The sequence below is a fragment of the Giraffa tippelskirchi genome, chromosome 11 (genome assembly GCF_054371585.1).
Source record: "Giraffa tippelskirchi isolate mGirTip1 chromosome 11, T2T-mGirTip1v1.2.pri, whole genome shotgun sequence".
Classification (NCBI taxonomy): Eukaryota; Metazoa; Chordata; class Mammalia; order Artiodactyla; family Giraffidae; genus Giraffa; species Giraffa tippelskirchi.
Window position 1 is genome coordinate 136,791,633 of NC_137285.1, and position 25,149 is coordinate 136,816,781.

Below are 25,149 nucleotides of genomic sequence, written 5' to 3' on the forward strand. Positions count from 1 at the left end.
TTATAAACTGCGGTGGCTTTGCTCTTGCTATTCCAGTGCCCTCCCTATTTATCTTCTGTTCTCAACCTGGGAAAATCCTTCTTATTCCTCAAGGGGTAGTATAAATGCCATGTCCTCTGTGGAGCCTTTTCCCCCTTCTGCAGGAGAGGCTGTGTTTATCAATTCTCTTCTGACTCTCCGAGCATTCCGGATATGTCTTTGGTAGCACCCTTAAGACATTCAGGCATAGTTCACTTGCTATCTAGTCCCCCTGCTCCAGAACGGGAGCTCCTAAAAGGATAGATCATTATGGGTTTTTTGTCTGTTATCTTCAGTGCCCTCAGGTAAGAGCTTCCTAATGAATCATACTGAATTGTTAGTGATATTGATAATAACCTTTATTAAGTGCACTCTGTGTCTTAGGCACTGTGCTTGACATTTGTACACATTATTCCACTTAATTTCATGCTTACCCTATCAGGACAGTTTTTACCCTTATGTTACAAATTAGAAAATTGAAGTGAAGAAAGGCAAAATAATTTGACCAGGGTAGCATAGCAAGCAAGTAATGGAGTCAAGATTTGAACCAAGTGTCTGACTCCAGAGCTCATTCTCCTTGATACCTATAAGATCAATCAGTCAATCTATCCATTAATCAAATAAGTTCCTGGGGAGTTATCTCCAGCTAAGAGATACAGTCTCCATTGAAACCAATCCTGAATGACTAAAGAGGAGGATGTCAAAGATACTCTGTCACCAAAAGGATAAGTGATTGGAGAAGGTTTGACTGTCATTTGAAAAATCTTGTTTGGTCACAAAAAGAGGCTCAAAGAAATCTACTGTGATCACTGATAAAGTTAGGCTCACAGAATACAGTACCTGGAAAAATCACCATCACACATTGCTTTTGTAAAGAGTGGATGAGAAGTAGAGAAATGTCATTCTTTGACTGGAGAATGGTGTGGCTCATCAAATGCCGGAACTGTCCTTTTACAAAGAAGATCAAGGTCCAGATTAATTAACTGGCTAGCCCAAGGGCTCATAGCTAATAAATAACGGAGCTTGGACTAGAATTCCAGTTTCCCGAGTCCCAGTTTAGAGCCTTGTGCGCACAGTGTGCTCTCTATTGGAGCTTCTGTGTTCACGTTTGGAGGGAAAAGATGCCAGGCTGAGGCTGAAGTGAGCCTTTGACGGGAACAGCTTGATGCTTTTGGAGCTGGTCAGCTTTTGCCTGAGACCCACTGCTATTTTGGGCTCTCAGTTTGCTCAAAACTAAATACTGCCAGCCATACAAATAAAAGGCAAGGCTATTATTTAGGCCTCCTAGGTCTATGCATTCACTTCTCTGCTTGCAAGGGCAAATTATTAGTTCATCTTTGCTCAGCAGTTTGAACATAGGATTATATTAGCCCTTGTCTTAGCACTTAGATGTCGACTAGCTTGTGTCTGTTACAATAAATGTGCAAGCTTCGCTTTCAGATTGGGAGAGAAGAGGGAAGACAAAAAAATCTCAATCAGTCTCTACTGATCCTGATTTCTTATGTTGTTTCTTTCTGTTTCTTTCAGGGCGACGAGGAAGGACCCGGGTAAGATCACATTACTGTTGCTTGTGTGTTCTCAGAATTGGAGTAGAGTGACATTTGTGGCCTTTGAAGGCCCCATGAAATATGACCAGCCAAGGAACAGCACAGATAAGGGATCTCCATCTTAAGCCAGGGCTTTGAAGATCTTATTTTGTAAGATTCCCATCTCCCTCCCCATCTGTGCCATTTCCTGTCTGTAACCTTCAGATAAAGATAAGCTTTAAAGTGTACAATGACAGTAACTCTGCTTTATTCTGTAGCACATTCCGAATACCTTGTTAAGACCAGTATGTACTATATTTAAATGGTAATTAGGTATCAGGTGGACTGAATAGATAAACTTTTGCATTGTTCTTTCTTGATTGAAATTGGATTGCTTTTTTTTTTTTTAATTTTAATGGACTCTGGATCCAATATTCTTTATTTCTGACCTATAACAGCCTTGTGTCTGACTCAAGACACCTATACAGTGAACCCAAGGTCATAGGTATACAACACTTTGTTTAGGAAGAAAAAAAATGCTTCTTTGTGCCTTTGTTTCACCACATGAGATTTAAAAGTGCATTTTTTTTGTTGCCTCTGCCTCTCAGTGAACCTGGACTTAAGTTTACTTACCTTTGCTTCTTTCTGCTCAGCAGCAAGATCAGGCTCTAGGCAATGTGGTAGCTCTGCTGTGAACACAATCAAGGGGCATTTGTACAAGTAAAAAGTGCAATGTCCAGATGGGCCCCCTCTGTCACATAGGATCCAGGACTGTTAAGGCTGGGAGTTGTCAGAAAGATCATCCAGGCCACTGCTGTTCAAACTTTAGTTTTAGTAGAAACAGCTTTTTTTTCAGATGGGCCTTGGGTAGAGTGTATACAAAACATTTTTTGTCTGGTTAAAGTTGGGGCCACATCTACTGGTGAAACTTCTCTGTTCCTTACAATAGACCCTGAGGGGCTGCTGCACAAACGTAGGGTTCCTGAGAACTCAGTTTGAAAGTCACTCATCTAATGCAAGCCTCTCATTGAAAGAAGCTAAATGAGTTGCCCAAGGTTACCTTACTGGAGCCAGGATTTGGTCCTTCTGTGTTTTTGTTTACAAATATAGTTCCTTCTTTTTCCTTTCTCCCTCCACACATCCCTTCAGATGCCATCCTCCAGCCATCCTCAGGACCAGGCTGCCTTTGTGTTGTGGTTCATTTGTTTCCTTCCTTCCTCTCTCCCACTCTCTTTTTCTCATGACCCTACTGTGTGTCAGGCACTGTGCTGCACACTGGGCATATGTGCAAACTAAGACAGACATGGTCCCTGCCCTTGTGAGTACTAAGTCTAGCAGGAGAGACAAGCACATGGCTGGGCACTTATAGTCTGGAGGAAGTGCTATGATTAAGTGAAGTTTAGGCTGCTTTAGGAAGGGCTCCTGAGACAGTCTTGGAGAATAAGGGGAGGCTCACCAGAAAAGATTTTGTGAAAACGGAGGTCCAAAGGATGAGGAGGCAGTCAGAGGAGAGGCAGAGACAGGGCTGTTACAGGACAGGGAACAACTTGGGTAATAGCTGTAGACAAGAGGAGAGTGGAGGAAAGAAAGCAGAGACCAGCTCACTGAGGGTCCTTATAGGCCTCCTGAAGTAGGAGGGCATTAAATAATCTAAAACATGAATTAACCTGAGTAGATTTGCATTTTGGAAGTCTTGTCTGCATGCTCATCTGCATGCAGAATGGGAAATGAATGGGAGGTGTTTCAGAGCCTGGGAGACTAGTTAGATCAGGCTCGTGATGATGGGAGCCTGTATCAACATCTTCTCTAGTTATTGACCAAGTTTTCACCATTTTACACAGACCTTTGGTTTAGACAAACTCATCAGACTATCTGCAACCTTTGGTTTAGACAAACTCTACCTCTTCTCTCAAAACTAGTTCTAGCTCCTTAAAATCCAGACAAAGCAGAGTCTTAGACATTTTCTTCCCCAGAGAGAGGATTCAGGCAAGACCAATATAAAGAAAACACTTCAGCCAATGTAGTGTACATATTCTGCATATAGAAATGGCATTTCTGTCTCGTGAGCGCCTGGTTAGGATGGACACATTCATCTTGTCTTTATGACCACATACCAGAGTCATGTTGACCTTATGAAGGGACCTTATGAAGAGATTAACTCCCTTCAGAGATACTGTTCAGTATGAGATACTGGCTTCAGAATTTAATTGCAGATTCCTTCCTGTCATTTTGACAAGATAGTGGTGAAGTGTTTAGAGTTTCTTTGGGCTTCCCTGGTGGCTCAGTGGTAAAGAATCCACCCGCCAATGCAGGAGATGTGAGTGCGATCCCTGGGTCTGGAAGATCCTTGAAGGAGGAAATGGCAACCCATTCCAGTATTCTTGCCTGGAGAATTCCAGGACAGAGGAGCCTGGAAGGCAGCAGTCCATGGGTTCGCAGAAGAGTCAGACACGAGTTAGCAACTAAACAACAACAACAAATAGTTTCTTTACTAGCAACCAAGATATCAAGCTTTCTCCCTCAAGCCAAGCTGCCATGGATATCAGTAGGGATCTGTTGGACTGGGAGTTATTTGGTAAAATGAGCACTTGAAAAAAGTGTGTTCCAGTATGGCAGGAAGAAGAGTCAAATTTTCCTTTTACCCTTTAAATTCCTACCTGGTTCCATTCAGTTTGTGTTGAACTACCATGTGGCTCAATTTATTCCAGTTAACACCTCAGGGCAGATTGCCTTTGATCTGAAATTTCTCACATTTATGATATACACTTTACCATCTCAGTAAGCCAGTGTTTTGTTCCAAAGGCTTCTGTGTTGCTGACAGTGTTAAATGAGAGTTTGATGTGTAAGGAAGACAGAAGGAAGTATGGGTCTCCCTGCAGGGGGCTGGAAGAAGAGACATGAATCTGGAGACGGTGTGTTCCAGGTCTGCTTGGAGTCTCACACCTGTGTCTCCTTTGCTAGTCTTACCACACAGCTCCTTCCCCGCTCTGCACAGGAGTTCAGGGAGGACTGGATTCCAACCACTCTCTATGGTGGTCGGAACAAAGGAAATATCCTGTCCTTTTGAAACATATTTGTCTGTAATAGATCTATATTTTCCTCCATTCCTGCCAGCTAGAGTCTCCCTGCCTTCTTTTTTCTTTTCACTTTTGACTTCCCAAGCTGGTTACATTTGAGGTGGCCAAGTATTTGTGCTTTTGATCATGTCTGTTCCTTGTTCTGAATTCTATTGTGTACTTTCCCTACTAGTTAACAACAATGATAATCAAAGATACCATTTTTTAAACTGTGCACAAGTGTTTTTTATATATGTTTATATATTTTATATATTTTATATTTTTATATATTCTCTTTTAACCCTCATGTAAAGCTTATGATGGAGCTATTGTCCCACTTGTAAAAGAGGAAATGAACATGCAGAAAGATTAGCTTGCCCTGGATCACACAGCTGGTAGAAGCAGAGCTGGGATTGAAATCTAGCCTGGTTTCAGAGCCCATGCCCTCAGCCATGATACGGACTATCTCCCAGGGGCCAGCCCACTTCTCTCTGTGTCCCTGAATGAAAGGCATGAGGATTCACACTCCCTTGTCAGAGCATCACTTTGATCTCATTCCTCTAACCTGGGAGTTCTTACTTGCACTGGTGTTCAAATGTTATGGCCTCTGTTTTCTGCAGGCTACTTTTCCTCTCCTTAGCCTCTGTTACTGTAGGAGCTATTTCTTCATCTCATCCTCACACAATGCTCCCTGAGGGTCAGTAGTAAAAGGAGTGCTTTTAGACTCCTTGGGAGCAGGCAACCAAGCCTTTCTTTGACCCTGCAGAATCAGCTGCCTCTCGCTTCTCGGTAGTCCCTCTTCAAATCCATGATACAGTTATACAGATGACAAGGATTCTTAGAGGGAGTGGAGGAACAGAAGTCCTAATATGTAGAACATGGATATTAACCACTGTGGAATCACCTTTTAAGAGGGTATCTTTAAAGCCCAGAGTGATTTTTTTTTCCAAGCCAAAGGAAAAAAAAAGCAATTTACACTTTTGGCAGCAATTTTCTGTCTTCTCTGTGCTATTATGGGAGATCTTGTGTTTGCTCCTTCACAGATTGGCTCCTTCTCTACTCCTGCTGGAGCCTGCTGAGAAGTAATATATATTCAAGGAGAGGAGGCGGCAATAGGCTCTGCTACCTTGAAAGCTGTTGTGTAGTGGGAGGAAATCAGAGAGGGAAGGACCCTTAAACTCGTGTGTTCAGAGGAGAGAGTAGCAGGATCAATAATACATTTTCATTTGCTATTGAGATTTTCTCTGATTTTTTTTTTTTAACTAAAAGGAAAATGGCTTTTTAAATAGTAACAACCATACTGAGGATTTCTGTAGAATTTTTCATCGTCAAGGCTGGCTCTTATTCAGGCAAAGAGCTCCTGCTGAGATCGGTGTGAATCTGAGCAAGCTGATTCTGTGATCCAGCAAGCAGCAGTTCTGAGGAAGTAGGAGCTCAAGGGGAGTCAGCAGACCTACCTTCTATTCTTGGTAGGGGACCGACTGGATGACTTTGGACAAGTCATTTAGCCTTTTTGTATGTAGCCGGTTTTTATCTTCCTGTAAATATTAGCCCTTCTTGCCCTACTCTGCACCCAGTTTTTGGGAATATAGTGTGTGCAGGAATACAGTCATATATCAAATATGAAATGAAAAGAATCTGCTTATAGCAGATTATAGATTCTGTAATTTGGTAGAGTTTTTTCCCCTACATTTGTCAATTTTGTTTCTTTAAAAGTTTTCTTGGTTCTTTATACTCGGTACTCTTTTCTCCCATGCCCTAAAATAACAACCATATGCATGTCCTCAGATCTGGCATTTCTCTTCCTAATTACTTAGTCTGTAGAGATAAGAGGGCACTAAGTCAGTGATACACTTAGGTATCTTTTATCCTCTGATGGTAAATTTGTGGTTTGGTATTTACATTGTCTTCATTTGAGAACATCTAGGTGGAAGCCAGGAGAAGGCGATGGCACCCCACTCCAATACGCTTGCCTGGAAAATCCCGTAGACGGAGGAGCCTGGTAGGCTGCAGTCCATGGGGTCGCTAAGAGTCAGACACGACTGAGCGACTTCACTTTCACTTTTCACTTTCATGCATTGGAGAAGGAAATGGCAACCCACTCCAGTGTTCTTGCCTGGAGAATCCCAGGGACGGGGGAGCCTGGTGGGCTGCCGTCTATGGGGTCGCACAGAGTCGGACACGACTGAAGCGACTTAGCAGCAGCAGCAGCAGCAGCAGGTGGAAGCCAAAGAAAATGGCTCTGATACTTGTGACATGGAGTGGAACTGTCAGGATTGCCTATTATCCTCACATGGGGCTCAAACATCTAAGTTGGCTTCAGCACAGAGAGTGTCTTTGCTGTCATATTTCCCCCTTGTGGAGCCTGAGCTGACTTTGTTTTCCTCTGCTGATGTGAATTGTTTATCCTCTACTCACCCCGATGAAGGATGAAGCCATGCAATGCATTGTACTGCCTATCTTTAATAAAAGCAAGCCGTCTTCCTAAAGTAATTGATTTTCATATATTTACCTGTGAGAGCCACAGCTTTATTTTATTTTGTGCATATTCGCCAATAACCAGAGAATCCATTCACACCTTCAGCCAAGGTGACTCTAGCATATTCTACCTACCTCACAGTGGCAATGCTAGCTAGGAGCAGCCTGCTAGGAGCAGCTTCAGCCAAGCCTGAAGCCTGGCTTCATAATGCTAAGAAAAAAAGGCCCAGGAGGAAGAGACCTGGATATCACTTTTCATAGTGTGGTTTTATGCTAAACCAACTTTGGTTTGCCATCCAGTGCATAGTTAGGATGCTTGGCAGGCTTACCTTGTTTATATTGTTTGACCTCAGAGCTCATCAGAATAACATTCACTTTTAGGAGTTCTGTTCCCTAATCTCTTTAGCAAGTAAAATTGCAGAGGAATTTTTTCATTTGTTTCTTCAGAAACATTTTCAATTGTCTACTCTGTTGCCAGGCCCCATGCTAGGCCTCAGATATATGAAGATGAAGAAACACTTTGGCTCTGTATTTGAAGATCTCAAAGTCTAGTTCAAAAGCGAAGTGAAGAAGTAAAGTCACTCAGTCATGTCCGACTCTTCACGACCCCATGGACTGTAGCCTATCAGGCTCCTCCGTCCATGGGATTTTCCAGGCAAGAGTACTGGAGTGGGTTGCCATTTCCTTCTCCAGGGATCTTCCCCACCCAGGGATTGAACCCAGGTCTCCCGCATTGTAGGCAGACGCTTTTACCATCTGAGCCACCAAGGAAGTTCAAAAGAGAGAACTAAGTAAACAATTTTAATTCACATGTAAGGGCAATATAGTAATTATAATTATACATTATTATAAAAAAGCATTTATTGAATGCCAGCTATGTTGTTGATGCTGGAAAAGATTGAGGACTGGAGGAAAAGGGGACGACAGAGGATGAGATGATTGCATGGCATCACTAACTAAATGAACGTGAATTTGAGCAAACTCTGGGACATAGTGGAGGACAGAGGACCCTGATTGCAGTGCTGCAGTCCACGGGGCTGCAAAGAGTCAGACACGACTTAGCGACTGAACAACAGTAACATCAGTGATGCTATCTCACCATCTCATCCTCTGCTGCCCCTTCTCCTTGTGCCTTCAGTCTTTCCCAGCATCAGGGTCTTTTCCAATGTATCAGAAAGTATTTTAAATATTTTTTTTTTACTTCTCACAACAGTCCTAATAAGTGGTTAATACATTATCTTCATTTCTCATATGAATGAGAAAACCGAGTTGCAGAAAGGTTATATGTTCACTAACAAGGTCACTCAGCTGAAAAGTGGTAGAACCAATATTCAAATTCAAGTACTCTGATTTGAGACTGTGGGCTCTTAACCACTACAGTACAATGATTCGCTACAATAAATATGTTGGATGTAGAATCAGGTACAACTAATTCAAAATAGAGAATCAGAAAAAATAGCATTTGTGCTGGCTTTGAAGGATGGGTGTAGGGATTAGCTTTTCTAGACAGACAGGGTAGGAAGGCCATGCAAGCACAGAGATCAGCATTTCTGAAGGCTCAGAGGGATGTAGACTCCTGTGCTGTGTGGGGAAGGGTGAGTAACTGCATGACTGGCCTGAGGCAGGAGATGGGACTAAAGAGTGGCTGAGTCTCCCTTGTCCAGGGTCTTGTGTGCCATTTGAGGCACCAGATGGTTTATACCGCTTCCTGTTGGCTTTGCCTCTTGACTACAGCAATGCCCTCCCTATTCATAGAAGAAATGGGTGGACTTTTGAATCGTATGGGTCTCCTCCTGTAGTCATAGCTCATGAGTTGTTATGTGTAAATTGTTTGCTTTTTCTGTGCCTCAGTTTTTCCATCAAATTGCACATCTTAGCTATACTGAAACGGCAAGTAGTTTATGAAGCATTAAAAGTATTCTTCTTTTGGATTTCTTCTTTTATATAGAAAAGCAAGCAACTGAGATATAGTTGTAAAAGGAAATTGTTTGTTTTTATCTTATTTATACCAGTTTTCACAGCTCCCTCCTTCCTCTAATTTAAAACCAAATTTGGAGAGTAGATACCTGGTTCCTTCTAAATTAATGGAGATAAGGAATACTAAAAGCACCAGCATTTTCCAAACAGATTTAAGGCTCTAGATGTTTCTTAGAAGCTAGTCAAAGAACTAAATTGATGTCACAGGTATCCCTGAGTTAGATCCGGTGCTGAATAGTCTGGTTGGAGCCTGATTCTCTTCTTCCTTGTTTAATCTTCCTAAACATTTTGGACTGGCACTAAGCCAGTGATAGATGTTAGGGAGTCACAAAACTCCAGTCTGTGTTTTAAGAATAAGTAAATTTGATGTCCTTGGTTCTGCCCGCTTCTCACCCCTGGCAGCCACAGCCGAGTGTCATTAGTGGTCTTTTTTCATTTTAGGAGGAACCTGCTGGTCTCTAGCACCTTCTTACTGCCTCTCAATGAGAAGCAGGCAAGAGGTGAATAATTCTCTTTCCCCAGTAACTTCCAAGGAGCCTTCCTTGTTCTGTAAGCTCTGTATGGCTGAACTGCATTCACCTCTTTACCCAGAAACCCACAGCAGGTGTCTGTACCAGATGCTGGGAGCAGAAGCTGGTGTGTTTTTTGTTTGGGGCTTTTTCTTTTCAAGATGGTATGAACTTTTGGAGTCACTGCATACAGGTTTCTTTAAAATGAGAACAACAAGGAGGGAGCTTCAGAACATGAAGAAGGTAGCCAAAGGCTGAGCTAAGGCTGGGGTACCCTAAATGGTGACGTCTTTGCCAAGGAACAATACTCTTGTGCCTGTGCTATTTGGACCTGGGACCTAACTGTGAGTGGTTGTAGGTTCATTTAAAAAAAAAAAAAAGACATCTTTAGCCAGAAGCAGGGGTGTTAGGAAAGAAAAAGCCCTCCTTACATAAATGCCTCATTCCCCCACTCCTTAACACCACTACCAATTGTTCCCTGTAGGTTGTAATGTGGTTGTAAAACAGAAAAGTGTTTTGTTTCCTTGGTGAGTACATGTCTCCTTCCCCCCTGGTTCTATCAATTCTATTTAAAGGAAAGTGAGACTGAGCGTGAGAAAAACAGTACAGAGAGGGAGGAGCTGACAGAATTACAGAGGAGGCAGGCAGAGAAGCATCGCTCAGCTGCCCCTGGCTGCTAGATGCATCGGTTCAGATGCTGTGGGGCAGTGTACCGTTTTATCCTGCTTCTCAGGTACTGCCACTCAGACAAGGACCAGTTAAAAACAACCTAGCTGCCAACTTTGCCCTGACTTTCAGGGCTGTTCAGGATTAGCACCTAAGCAGCTGTCATAGTGATACCTGCTTATGTGTTATACCTAAAGTAGAAGTCAGACCTACATATATTATTTCAATGCTTTAAAAAAAAACTCTGTTAAATTTAGTTATTCCCATCCCCTTTTTACAGATGAAGAAATTGATATTACAAAAAAGTCTTAGGCCATGGTCACACAGTTAGAAAGGATTAGAACCCAAATCTGTCAGGCTTAAAATTCGGTGCTTTTAACCTGCACACTATACTCTCTTTCTCAGGAGATGGAAGATTCGTATCTTCCAACATCTTGGCTGGCAGTAAGTAAAGTTAATGGATGGAACGGTGACAAGCCAACAGGGATTTGGCATTTTTATCAGAAAATGTTGTTTTCATTTTCTTTATTGAATGCCAATAGCAGTTTGTATGAGGCAGAAGTCCTGGAACTTGCCAGGAAAATGCCTAAGGTGGAATGAACAGGAACTTCTCTCCCCAGACAGGTAAACATTACTTTACTCCCTGGCTTTTGTGGAGCCAGCAACTGCCATCGCCTCTTCTGAAAGAGCCACTGTTCACCCAGTGGCAGGTGCAGGCCAACTGTTGTCATGACAACAGCAGGAGAGGCAAGCAGTTTAATTCCAGAACTGATAATTAACTGGGGGGTGGGGTGGAGGTGGGGAGAGAAATGGGGGGATAATTGTTTCAGGAGGGAAAACTTAGCAATTACCAGCAAGCTGCACAGATAAAAAGGCCAGGCACAGACGCCCCAGCTCAGCATGCCCCTGGAACTCAGCACTCACCCCTTCTGGTTAGGAATTTTTGATAAATGAAAATGAAGGGTCAAGTCCCCGGCCAATCAAGACCTTTTAAGTACCAAATAAGGAAAAAGGAAATTATATAGGCTGTAAGAAAGAAATGCAGGGGGCCAGATAAATGACTACCCTAAATGACATCACCCCACCAGCAGCAACCCAGAAATGCTATCTAAGCTCTGCAGGAGGAATTCATGCCTGGAGATAAAACAAGACCCACAAGGCATACCCATTGTGAGCTTCTACTCCTGTGGATGGAATCCAGGAGAGTGGCTTATTAGAAAGAAAATAAAAAGATTTACAGAGGTGATGAACTTGCTAAGGTCATTGATCATCATGGCTATTAGTCTGTCAACTCCTCAGAGACTGAAATAATGAATGTGAGCTAAGCATTCCACATGGATCATCTATCTCATTTAATCCTTACAACAGCCTGGGACAATGGTGCTGTTATTATTCTCATATCAGACTTACACATGTTCAGTGCTTTACCCAAGGTCACAGAGCTAGTAAAGCAATGTACTGAATCCTATTATCCTATTGATTTGTGTTTTTAAAGTAAAACCTATAGTACTCTATAGGGATGTCATGGTCCCAATCTAGAGTAAAATCAGGTTTAATTAGATACAAACAGTTTACAATAAAGAGGAAAATATTGTTTTCTAGTAGAATAAAGATAAGCTACAAAATAAAAATTACTAGATAAGCAGTGCTGGAGAATGTCCTGTCATGGGTTTGAGATCTGTCAGATTCATGGTTCACAGATTAGCCCTGTGTCACAGGTCAGCTCTGATCAGATGACTTAAGTGTGAGTCAGGATTTCTTCCAGACTTGTTCTGTGGCTCAGGGCAGGTTAAGGCTTGGACAAGGAGGTGACATTGCACAGTGCAAAGTAACTGTCCAAAACTCCTCTGATGACAGATTTTCACCAAACTTCCATGCTTTATGTATCTTTCATGGGAAAACTGCCATAGTGTATAGCAAGACCTCCCTGTATTCCAGAGTATGTGTGTGTAATGCACATACATGATACGAGAGAGAAACAGAGTTGGCAGGCGGGGAGAGAGAGGGAGAAACTATGGGGAAGGGGGAGAGAGAGAGAGAAAGATCTTACTTTAAAACAGTGAGTCCCAGTGAGAGGAGAAACATGGTGTTCATGCAGTACTTACAGCGCACCTGCTTTGTTCCAGGTGTTGTCCTTTGGTGTGCAGGATATAGTTTTCAACAAAGCATTCATGGTCCACATAGCCCTCAAAGAGCTTATAGTCTGGAATCTCAAGTAAAGACTGAAGAATGTAAATGGTATGTAGTTTAAAAACACATCTTAAAGAAAGCCATTAGTTCTTCTCTTACAACCTATTACAAGGACTAAAACTTGCCCAGTCCTTCTGGCTAGTAGGAAAATATGTAAAAGATAGAATACAAGAGAGACATAGATTGATAATCACTACTTAAAACTATGAGTTTCCCTTCAGTTTTTCAGAGGTTTGACAAACTAGTAAGTTGATGTTGCCTTTGCAAATGAAACAATATCAAAATTTGGGAGCTCGACTGACACAATAATTATGCTGGAAAATGTAATTTTGTCTACATAATGGAAGCGGGATTACTTCAATGTGCATTCATCTACAAAAAGCAGTGTAACCTTTCTTATTAGATTATTGCAGGGTCATGATGCAAAAGGCAGTTGGAATAATTCTCAGTCTTTTGTTCTAAGAAAATAAATTAAGCACTGTCTAGAAGTCTAGATGTGGAAATCGAAATCACTGAAGACAGAAAAACAATGAAGTCACTCATTCTGAAATTTACATAACCATCTTATTTCTGTAGGTTTCATTCCACTTATCCATTTATTAAAATAAATTATATCCAATGTCTGTTATGTGCCAGGCAGTGCTAGATGTTGACACTGTCATAGAAATCAAAAGCCAAAACAGTCCCTTTTTGCATGGTGCTTACTTATAGCAGTTGGTCTCTCCTCCCCATTTCAGAGCCATACATCTGTTCTCTGTCTGTTCAACTCGCCCCAGTCTTAAAGAAACATCACCTTACTAAAAAGATGCTCATCACGTGCAGTTATAAATGGAAATCCCCCAGTCCTGGGCTTCCGAGTATATTAGACTGAACACTGATTATCTGAGTTGTTGACTTAGTCTTTTAAACTAGGGTTCTAGGGTCCAATAAGTCTGGCAAATGCTGCTCATTTACCCAGCTCTTGAAGTTCCACAAGTACCATGGCATAATAAAGGCTTTGAGCACTCCTGTAAATAGTAAGACTTACTTACTTTGTTTAACCCAGCATTCCCAAACTTCTTGACCATAAGGATCTTTTATCCCCTATCACATAAATACCCTTTAGCAACAGTGTTCCTCAACTGGAGGAATGTGGCTCATCGTCCACTGGATATTAAGAACTGATGCTGATGAATTGCCATCTAGAAAGAGGGTATAAGAAACGTAAGACAATGTAGTAAGAGTCTACATCTCTTAGGTTGAAATCTTGTTGTATTTTTAAAAAACTAGGTCTTCTGAACCATTTCTCTACTATTATTAATCTATGTCCAATACAAATGGGAGTGTAGCTATCAGAGGTTCAAATAATGGAAACTGATATACCTTCCTGGGAAAAGAAAGTCTGGAGAAGGTCGCTGGGAATTTTTTTAATTGACATGAAAATGAAACTTGGATGTCCGTGATTCCTTTCAAAAATAACTTATCTATCATAAATCAGTTTTTTGTTCTTCTGGTCTTAACAACATAATTCCTTTCACTCTTTAACAATAGAAAAGTTGTAATTCCTACATATCCCAAGCACCCAGCATATTATGTAGTACAGAGTAGACTCTCAGATATTGGTTAAGTGAATGACTGAAACAGACAATGACAAGGAACGTTACTAAATACAGAGCAATACAGAAAAGTGCCATTTTTCCAGTTTTAGGTCAGTGTATAAAGTGAGTGTATCCTTTTGTCATATGATAGTGCCCAGCTTAATCAGAGGTTGAGGGAACCAAGAAAATTTATATGTACAGAAGTATCTTTCAAGCTGTTACATGCTGGGTCTAAGGAGTTGTTGTGTTTGGTGTTTGTTTGTTTTTTAACCAGTGATCATGGAGGTGCTCAGTATTCTGTGTGTCAGAAATTTCCCCAGTATGACCCGGCCCTAATGCCAAGTGGATTATATACCAGGATTGCAGTATTCTGACTTAAAGAGAGGAAGGCCGTGAGACTAGGTTGTCAGGTCTTTGATAGAACTTCTCTGTCCTTCAATTTTCTCATCAGTAGTTTAGGGCCCATAGAGCACCCATTCTGTCTGTATTAAGGATTAAGTGAGACAACATATGTGGATAATAGTATATAATAAATGCAAATAAGAAATGGAAATGATGCTCTGTGCCCTTCAAAAGTATGAGCATTAAACAAGCAAAATGATATAAAGTTAAGTCTTTTCATAATACTATTTAAGACATAACCTGAGGTTCATATATGAATTATTTAAACAAACATGTATCAGAAGTAACAAACAAGTAGGTTACCTTTGATTCAGTACCTTTACAATTTACATGGTATACACAGGTAGCTCAGCGGTAAAGAATCGCCTGCTGAACAGATGTGGGTTTGCTTCCTGGCTTGGGAAGATCCCCTGGAGAAGGAAATGGCAACCCACTCCAGTATTCTTATCCGGAAAACTCCATAGACAAGGAGCCTGGTGGGCTACAGTCCACAGGGTCATAAAAGAGTTGGACTCGACTTGGTGACTAAACAACAACAACATGGACATCTTATTCCCTTATTCAAACAAACCTGAGATGTAGTTTTGCTTACCTCCATGTTACATAGATGAGAAAGTTCAATGAGAGTACGTGATCTGTTCAGGGTCGCCCAGCTAGAACTAGAAGTGGCAAGAGTCAGGACTTGCAGTAAGGCGTTCTTGTTCTCCATCCCATGCCTTTGCCCTCACAGCTGTTTTTGTTCAAAACATTGCTCTTGCTTTTCTCCTCCCTCTCCAGCATGTTCTACCCTTGACTTTTCCTTCTCAGTAAATGGCATCATCATGTCTCAAGCCAGTAACCTAAGAGTAATACTCAATATCTCTCTTTTCTTCACATTCCACATCCAATTAATCAGCAAATTTTGTCAGATTTACCCTCATCTATATATCAAATCCAAGGACTTCTCTCCTCCGCCCACTCTCCATACTGGTCCAGGCCACATAATTTCTCTGCAGGCATTCTGCTGTCATTCCCTATGGCCGCTCTTACTCATCTTTCCCCTCACTGTAACCACTCCCCCCCCACCGAGTCCATTCTTCACATAGATGCTGGAATGTTCCTTTAGGATACAAAGGAGGTCATCTAATTATTTAGAATGCCCCAGGATGAACTATATCATGTCTGGAGTTTGCTTCAGAATCACCTGGAGGAAGAGGACCTATAAAGTCACACAGGAGGGGGTTCCACCATCCTCACGCCCGCTGTTCAGCCCTGTGCTTGCTGCAGCCACACAGCTCTCTCACTGTCCTTCAGACAGAGGAGACGTTCCTTCACTTCAGGGCCTTCGTGCTTGGGTTCCCTTCTGCCTGGGTGTTGCTCCTCAGATCTTCACACGGCTCATTCCCTCTCATTATCTAGGCCTCAGCTGAAATGTTGCCTCTTCGGACCTTCCTTGCTTCCTTACCTGCTTTGGCTTTCTGCTATGCTTGTCACTACATGAAAATGGATTATATATGTAACTTATTTTTCCCCCCGCTGGAAGTAAGTGTCATGAGGGCAGAAGCTTTGTCTTTTTCACCACCATTCTCTTGGTGTCTGGAAAGTGATAGGCACACAATTACTTTGAATAAATAGTTATGCAGAACCTGTTTCCGAAGTTGTGGAGAGAACTCTGGTTTGGAATAGGAAAACCTTAGATTCACTGGATTATATTCTCAATCTGTCACCTCGTGCAGGTCATTTACCTTCAGCCGTTATTTGCGAGTCGGCTTTTGTTATCCACCAACAGCCTGTGAGTTTCTGAACAGTGGCAGCTGTACTTGGTTTTTCTTCATCTCAGTAGGAGACATAGCAGGTCTGTTATACTATTCGCTAACTGTATACACAAGCAATACTTAGCCATGTTCCAGGCTTGGAAAATGACTGACTAGCACTCATGAACCCTTGGCTATTCCTTAGATAATAGCCATAATAGCAAACACTGATAAAAGGGCTCACCACATACCAGGCGCTGTTCTAAGAGTGTTACGTGTCATGATTTCATTTAATCCTTTTGATAGCCCCATAGGGGTAGAGGCTGCTGCTGCCCCCATTTTCCAGATGAGGACAATTAAGCACAGAAAGATTAAATAGTTTGCCCAAGGTCACATAGCCAGTGAATGATAGAGAGCCAGGGTTTGAACCAAAGCCATCTGGCTGTGGAGTCTGTATTCTTAACCAACTCTTTGTTCTGCCTTTGCAAATCTTCAATGTAGGTTTACAGCGAGAAAGATAGATAAATAGATGATTTCGTAAATAAATATTTTAAAAAATAAAAGTTCAGCTGTGTGCATCTGCTCTAAAGAGGGATTTTAATCTAAGTATTCAAGGCTAGTTTCTTGGCTCTTTTCATTTAAAGCTGCAGAGATGCCCTGTCTGCTCTGTTTGAGCCTTCTGAGAAGGGTAGGGATGTGGCAGTGAGAGCTTTGCATGGAGTAAACTGTGCTCTGAGGACCGTGGAGAGATTTGGGCGGTGCTCTTTCCTTGTCCTTGACAAGTGATGGGCTGCAGAGGTGCCTTCATGTCAGTGGCCGCCCTTTTAGCTGCAGACTTGTGTGCCTTATGATGATGAAGTTGGAGAACAGCAGCCTGTCTGAGCCAGCAGTAGTACAGGCTGCTGTCTGGAAAAGCAGGGTGTGAACTCACATGTATTATCATGAGATAGTTCCCAAAATAAACGGATTTTTTGTGCTGACTCTTGCTTTTCCAGCTGAGGCCTGACTGTTTCCTCTTTCTTCTCTTAAAACAATCTTTCTAGAAGGCGTTTCTCTTCCTACCTGCGTTTGAGTGACAGGGCTGACATCTGGGAAAAAGGAGAAGTGATCTACTTCTTTACAAGTTACATGTCCATCAGACCTGAAAGTTGTTTAAAATTCAGTCTTTGCCTCTGGAGCTCTTGAGTCAAGGTGAGGAGTACGCAAGTCAGCCTTCTGACTCCATGAGAACTGGAAGTAGGAAGAGTGAACTCTTGTCCTGAATCAACCAGCATCAGTCAATAAAGACATCTTCAGGAGGGACTCTGCCTGCAACTAAGGAGAAATGGCAGAGGAGGTTATATGTGTGTACTCTACCATTATATATAAATAAGGGACTTGTACATCATGGATTTTGGTATCTGAGGGAGATCCTGGAATCAATTCCCTTGTGGATACGGAGGAATGATGTAATATACGAAATAATCAGACAGCTTTAAGATAAAATACTCATTGAAAACTGAATTCATGTTTTATACTCTATCACTTTAAGAGTCTAAAGAATCAGTGTGATGCACTAGGTAAAGAATACAGGCTTTGGGGGTCAGAGGTTCTGGGTCAGAATTCCAACCTCATCACCTACTAGCTCTATAATCTTAGCCCTACTATTTCAATTCCTTAGGACTTGGTTTTCTCATCTGCCAAATACAGATGATAACAGTATCTAAAGTTAAGATTAATGTGAGGACTAGTGAGATCATTCAGTTAAAAAAAAAATCTTTTGAGTGCCAAATCTGAGCTAGGCACTGTTCTGAGTGCATGGGATATGGAAAAGGCCCCTGAAGTCTCAGTGGCAACAACAAGCCTTTACTTCTCTCACATACTGCATGTTCCCTGTGGATCAGCTTTAGCTCTGCCTCCTTCTCCTTCATTCCAAGACCAAGGCTAAAGAGCAGACCCTGTGTGGGACATGCTGGCTGGCAAAGGAAAAAGAGCGGTGGCAAAATGGTGCACTCACCCCAGGAGAGCAGGGGCTCACTTTTGAGGCAAGAGACAGAGGGAGAGAAGAGTCCGGAAGGCTCGCAAGATGAGAACATTTTTGCGGTGATTCAGATGAAAGAGCTTGAAGTTCTAGGCTTGGATTAGAAGAGTGGCCACGCAGAGAAAAGAACAGATGGGGGAAACATGGGTATGGGGACTGGAGAGAACTTAGTGAGTGGCTGCATTTGAGAATAAAGGAGGAAGATGGAGCTCAGTCAGGAGCACTGGCTTCCAAGCCTTGCTGTGCCGCTACCTAGTTACATAAACTCAGGCAAGTCATTGAAGCTTTCTGGGCTTGAGTTCAACGTTTATAAAATGAAAGGCCTGAGTTTGATGTGGCCCCCGAGGTTCCCTCTAGCTCTGTCCCTCTCTGGCTCTAAGACTCTGAAGTCTCTGTCTTAGGAGATCACAGACTACTGGGAGTGGTGCTCATGGGAGGGAAGGTTGGCTTAGAGAGAAGGTGTTATAGTTATGACTCCAGTTTGCATCTGTCTCAGCCCATTGGGTTGTGTGCCTTTCCTCTTTGACTTTGCTTATAGCCCTCTTTCTCCTTGGCTTCATTTTGAATCCAAAAAGGAAATAGAATTTCTTTTTCATCTCCAAAGTGGGGTCCTTAGAAACACATAGCACCTTGAGGTCATGGGACTAATGTAGCCTTATGGACAGTGTTTCTCCAGCATCTTTTGGTATCCTGGCATCTTTCTATGCTTCCTTCAGTGTATTTCATGTTATGATAGCACCTTCACAGTGCCAGCCTGGGAGTCTGTTTCAGAGGAATCCTTATCCCTCTGCCCCAGCCTACCACCTACCACATATCCACAGAATCAGAAATTTCTGCCACTCCTCCTCCCTCTCAAGGACATGCTTCAGCCTCTCTTATCCTATACTCACTCCTTCCCTTGGGAAGAGGAATAACTTGTCTGATTGGTGAGAGTCTGGCAATTATTTGACCTTTCCTCTCAGTTGCACAGGGTTAATGTGTTAACAATCACTGCCCTGAAAAGAGAGCATGGCCATGGCTTTCCCTCTTCTCTTTTGCTTTCTTTCTTTTTTTTTTTTTTTTTTTAAATAGTTAAAAACGTTATTTCAGATTCTTATTATTTTTTTTTCTTTTTTTTTTTTTCTTTCTTTTTTTTTTTTCTTATAAATTTATTTATTTTAGTTGGGGGCTAATTACTTTACAATATTGTAATAGTTTTTGCCATACATTGACATGAATCAGCCATGGGTTTACATGTGTTCCCCTTTTGCTTTCTTGAATCACTGGGTTCAGGCAGGATGGACCTTCCTTGCTCTTTGCTCTCCATTGAAATGAGCAGACTAGGAGGAAGTTGTCTCTTCTGGATGCAGATAGGTCTTTGTTCCAGCTTCCCCATCGATGGCTAGTTAAGTAAGTCACTCCTTCCCTGGAATTCAGATGACTTTGATTTAGTGGGGGGCTTCCTTGGTAGCTCAGCTGGTAAAGAATCCGCCTGAATGCAGGAGACCCCGGTTCAATTCCCGGGTCAGGAAGATCCCCTGGAGAAGGGATAGGCTACCCACTCCAGTATTCTTGGGCTTTCCTGGTGGCTCAACTGGTAAAGAATCTGCCTGCAAAGTGGGAGTCCTGGGTTCGATCCCTCAGTTGGGAAGATCCCCTGGAGAGGGGATAGGCTACCCACTCCAGTGTTCTGGCCTAGAGATTTCCATAGACTGTATAGTCCATGGGGTCGCAAAGAGTTGGACACAACTGAGCGACTTTCACTTTCACTAATTTGGTGGAAGAGGTGGCAGGAGGCACCTACTGTAGCTTTAGAAATCTCGGCACTATATTAATTGGGTCTCCACTAACAAAAGTAATACCTTGATCATAGTTTAGCTCCTGAAGTCTCTACTCTCCTTGTTTGACAGTGGAGAATGCAGTGAACAGGTGACAGCAAGTCTTCAGCAGAACCCTTTCAACGTCACCCCACACTTGGTGATGGCTTCTTGTCCCCCTCCCTCAGCTTTGCCCGTAGGAGAGTGCAGCTGTTAAAGAGGGGACTGGTTTATTGTGCATCGTAAGTATTGCATCAAAGCTGAGTTGCCATCAACCAGTGTCTGCCTGCCTTATAAACTTTGTTTCCAGGAAACTGGGTACCCTCTTATATCCTGATATTTTTAGCCACTTCACCCAAAATGCTGGATTCAGTGCTCTTTTCATATGGTCATTGTAGTTAAATGACAACTTTGAAATTTCAGTATTAAATTAATGGTACCATCTAAGTTGACCAAAGATGAGAGTTATACTTAAATAGTTTGAGGTTTTTAACCTCCTTCCTGTCTTCCACTATAGCCAGTGTTTTGAAATATAACTTTTTAACAAGCAGGTATTTAAATTCTGACATGATTTTTGTACCTTTTTAAAAACTAAAATTATAGGCCAATTCAGTTGAAATGGTTAAACACCATTTGTGTGCATAGTTGTAACCCCACTTGATTTGTTACAAAAAATTTTAAATCTTAATTATTATTTCTAGGAAGTCTCCCAGGAGGCAAAACTAATGAGCCTTGAATTATTCCATCAGTGTGTATGTCAGACACTGTGTGAGGCGCAGCAGGGTTAAAGAATGAGCCATGGGCCCTACTCTCAAAGCACTTGTAGTTCGACTGAGAAATGAAGCTCATCGGCAAAGGATTATAATATACTGGTACGAGAACCCACATAGAGGGATGTGCTAAGTGCTGTGGGAAGCAGAATAAAAAGTGACTAATTCTTCCTGGGGAATCAGGGAAGATTTCACAGGTGTTGACCCATTTGAACCAGTGACCTGAACTGAGCTATACAACAGTAAGTTGATTGATGGAGATTAGAGAATGGGTGTCATAATTGTACGTTCTGGTAGTGACAAGGGAATTTTGAACTGTGGTTCACGAGGGGAAGGTATGTACTATATCACTATTTAAGTCCTTTGTCAGCATTATGCTTTATTTTATAAGAAGAGAGCTTTGCCAACATTTATCCTTCTGATTTTAGAAAGAGCATAGACATAATGGAAGTAAACTTGGCATATTTTGAGGATCCATAATCTAGAGTTTTTCAGTTTTGAAGTTTCAGTCATTCGTTCTCTTCTTCTCTTTCTCTGTCATCTAAAAGAAAGAGGTTTAATTTCTTTTTAACTATTTCCTACTCTTTTAACTGTTCTCTGTTATAACTATGGCTCCTGTTTCTTATTGTATTAACCAGAGACTCTGATTGTAAGGAACAGAAATCCACCCCAACTAGTTCAGATGACACAGTGGGATATGGAAGAGATACGGTACATTTTTCACAGGACCCATCAAGGGAAGTGTTTCTGTGCCTGGTGGGCACAGGCATGGAAACTGGTGAAGACCAGAAGTTGCTCTCGCAGTCTCTGTTCTTTCTTTCTCTCTTTCTTCTTCCTGCTTCACCCTCCACCCCACAGGGCAGACTTCTCTGTTTGCTTTGTCTCTCCTCTTTCCCTATAATCTCAGCTTGTCCTGGCAGCACTTTGGTCCCTGCTATAGAGCAGTTTTCTGATGCAGAATTCAACATTGATTCACCACAGTCTTGAGAGAAAATCTAGCCAATTCATGTCTATTAATTAGCTACCCCTGAGTTAGGTGCCTGTCTCGTCAGTTACTGCAGAAGGGGGGTGGGAGTGGGAGGTGAGGAGTCATGTGGTTTGTGGGGCTTTTCTTCCCCCAGGTAGGGACAGGATTGAAGGGTGAATTGAAAAAGGTAAGCAAAAATTAAACAATATTCTGCTCTGCTCCCCTAGAGAAGCAAACTGGTATGTAATCAAAGATGATAATTTAATTTTTCTTAACAGTTTTTTTAATAGTTAGACAACAGAGTGCCTCTAAGTGCCTGTACCTAGTGTCTATTGCAGAACAACTTCATTTATTATACAGTTAGCATTTCACAGATAAACAGAAGATGCACTCAACCAACATGTGACTCCTAACAGCACCCCTGTTTCTCATTTGCTGTTGCCTCTTAAAGGTCAGGGTATATGAGAAAAACCATGAATTTTAAGTCACTGGAGTTACTTCCATTTCTCGCTGATTTAGTGGCCATGAACGAGTTCCAACTTCTTAGAATCTGTTTTCTGATTCACAAAATGGAGCTGACTTGTACCTCCCCAGCCACTCTAGATACTTGTGAGAAACATATGATAAATGTACATTGAATGATTTTGTGAATAGTAAAACACTATACTGATGAGTTCAGTTATTAATCGATTATGTTAGTGGTGGCAACAATGATAGTTTTTTGGTTGATATTTAGCATGAGTTACTAAGGGATTAGACCCTCTGGCATCTGTTCATCTAAGGCAGGGCACGCATGGTTTTCGGCAGGACTTGTAAACACACCAAGTCTCTACTTCTCTGCCTCTCTGGGCTGTCATCGCACACTTGGAGTTCCTTGGATGAAAGGTATAATGGAAGGTCATAGATGCGCTGCTCCTCCATCAGCGTGCACGTCACCATGACTCCTGTTCACGACAGGGAGCCTTTTGCTTTGCTCATTTGTGAGCTGGAGCTATTTAAATCATCGTAATGGTATTAAGTGGGCTGTTATCTGGGTGCTTCTTTTAATTAGATGATGGTAAGAGAAAAACGTGGATCACAAATTATTCCCTTTTGCAAATAAGTAAAAGATGCTGAATTATTTATTGAAGTTCACTCAGCTAATAAGTCGAAGAGCTAGGATTCAACCCAGTTCTGTTTGACCCTAGTTCCCACATTTTCCCCACTATGCCTTACTGCCACCAGATGTTAAGAGTCTACATGTTTAATTTCTACCTGGACTCTTCAGACCCCAAAAGGATCTATGAAGATAGAAATAAAAGTCTATAAACTATTTTCAGTATTTCAAAAATTGTAGTGAGAAATCTTACATTTAACTGCAACAGAGCAGAATTATGTTAACTTTTTTCACCCCATGGTGACCTAATTTGTCAGTTATTGATTATTTAATTCACACAAGAAAACTAATTAAATATTCAAAAATGTTGTGTGTTAGACAAAGAGTTTCAAATTCTGAAGCCTTGGAGGGTACATGGGGGTCCTTGATGGTGAAAAGATTATGAAATGCAGCCTAATCCCCAAACTGCAAACTCATGGGTCATCAGCCAGCCAAATCTAGCCCAAGGAGGTTTTGTTTGCCTCATAAAGTATTTTTTTCAACTGACCAGCATTCAAAAATTGAAAGATTCCACATCAAAAAGCAGATTTTTTTCAGCTTCTTTTGAAAATTCAGAATTTTTAGCAGTACTGAATCTGTATTTACCCATGACATTGACCAGCTGGCTCCTTAGAAGGGGTATGTACTTTGCAGTTTACCAGCCTCCACCTGGCACAATTTATTCGCCTCATTCATTCATGTTACCTATGGGGTCCCTATAAGCATTGGAATCTCTGATGCCCAGGCTCATCCAGTCTCCTTGTTTTGTTGCTTAGTTATAAAGTTAAACCCATCCCCTAGTGGTAGTCATACACATACATTTTGTACCCTGTAGAGTTTGTGTCTTGGACTTCTTCTTAAGGTCTTTCATGCCTACTTGTCTATTTGGCTCTACTGTATCTTTGAAAACAGGAGTCACATTCTCAGTATTGCTTAAGAGGTTGGGAATGCAAAGAAGAGTAAGACAGAGTTCCTGAGAAAGGTCACATAGTCTAGCGTTGTTTCTTTTTAATTCATGAAAGTGTCTAGGACCCTGATAAGTACCAAGTGCCTTTTCAAGACCTACTTGCTCGAGTATTTGTGAAACAGAATGGGGTTGGTGTTGGTGTCAGAAAGACCTAGGTTAAAGTTCTGGCCATCATTAATTGTCCATGTAAGCAATTGATGTAAACTCCTGGGTTTCAGCTCTCTTGTCTGTAAAATGAGTAGAATCATAATGCCTATGGGGTGAAATGAAGATTGAATGATCTGATGCTCATAAGGGTTAGGCACAGTGCTTACCATTTAGTAACTGTGAGGATATGGTAACTCTTAGGGTTAAACATGCCGTTGGCACTAAGATAATGCTTGTTGAATTAACAAATGAATGGGTAGAATAAATTGAGTGTAAGATTTAAATGTGTTTAAACAAGTAAATATCTATCAAAGAAGATGTCACCAGTAGTGTGTCTAGCAGGCCCGGAGACTACAAATTTTTGATGGCTATGAATGTCTGATTTTGATGAGACTACAGCAAGCACATGCTGTGGCAGAATCAGCACCCATAGCTCTTCAAGCAGATGAATAAGCTTACCTCTGTGGAATAACATCGGCCCCAGTTTAACGCAGGTTGATGTAAGGTTGAGAAGGAAGGAATACATTTCTAATAAACTTGCAAAGTAGACTCATGCTCAGTGTTTTGAGAACATCCTCAGGACTTCACAACTGGCCTGTGGGCTAGCCTCCGTGATACAGCAGGTTGACATTATCTCCATGAAGGACTGTTTGGTTGCTAAGGTGACTGCTAGAAGAGGGACAAGCATTAGATGACTTTCCCGGGGCTCCTGGACTGCTTCCTCCTTTTACAGCCTCAAGGGCCAGGCAAAGGGGAACAAACTCCCTCACTGTGTGCCACTGCCGTCTCATTTAACTGTTACACTGATCTGCTGAAACAGTTTACCATTCATATGACAAAGCTGAAGCTCAGCGAAATCAAGGGACATGTTCCAGTCAGGACAGTAGCAGAACCAGAACTCTGGCCCTTTCCGTATCTGCACGGAGCCTCCCACAGCCGGCCTCTCCCTCCTAAGGATTCCTCTTGGCCCTCAACCCCATCCTCATCCTCACTCCCAAAGGGAAACTCAAGTAAAGGGCACCAAAGTGGATTTCCTGAGTGAATACACGCTGCCCACTCTCTTCCTCATTTTCAACACATGTTTATTAAACACCTCTATTATGCCAGGCACAGCTCTTATGACTAAAGATACACGGTGAACAAGACAGATGCAATCCCTTCCCTGGTGGAATTTAATTCTAGTGAGAAGAGATAGACAAAAAAACCTGGTAAACC

General features: G+C 41.9%; 1 protein-coding gene across 16 annotated transcripts in view; it reads left to right on the forward strand.

The window, feature by feature from the left end:
• The window catches only part of TRIM44 (tripartite motif containing 44), a 115,800-nt gene that overhangs the window by 57,403 nt on the left and 33,248 nt on the right, over positions 1 to 25,149 (forward strand). For 5 of the 16 annotated variants that reach the window (XR_014069899.1, XR_014069900.1, XM_081545998.1 and 2 more), the window contains exon 4: positions 1,546 to 1,565. The exons of 8 other annotated variants lie outside the window; for them this stretch is intronic. Coding sequence is in view for 5 of the 8 variants with exons in the window: in XM_081545998.1 (XP_081402124.1) it covers positions 1,546 to 1,565 (20 nt within the window). In the remaining 3 variants the exon portion in view is untranslated. Of the gene's footprint in view, positions 1 to 1,545; positions 1,566 to 17,175; positions 17,636 to 20,041; positions 20,191 to 25,149 lie in introns of those variants that run through there. 3 more of the 16 variants (XM_081545996.1, XM_081545994.1, XR_014069901.1) reach the window with 3 other exon arrangements.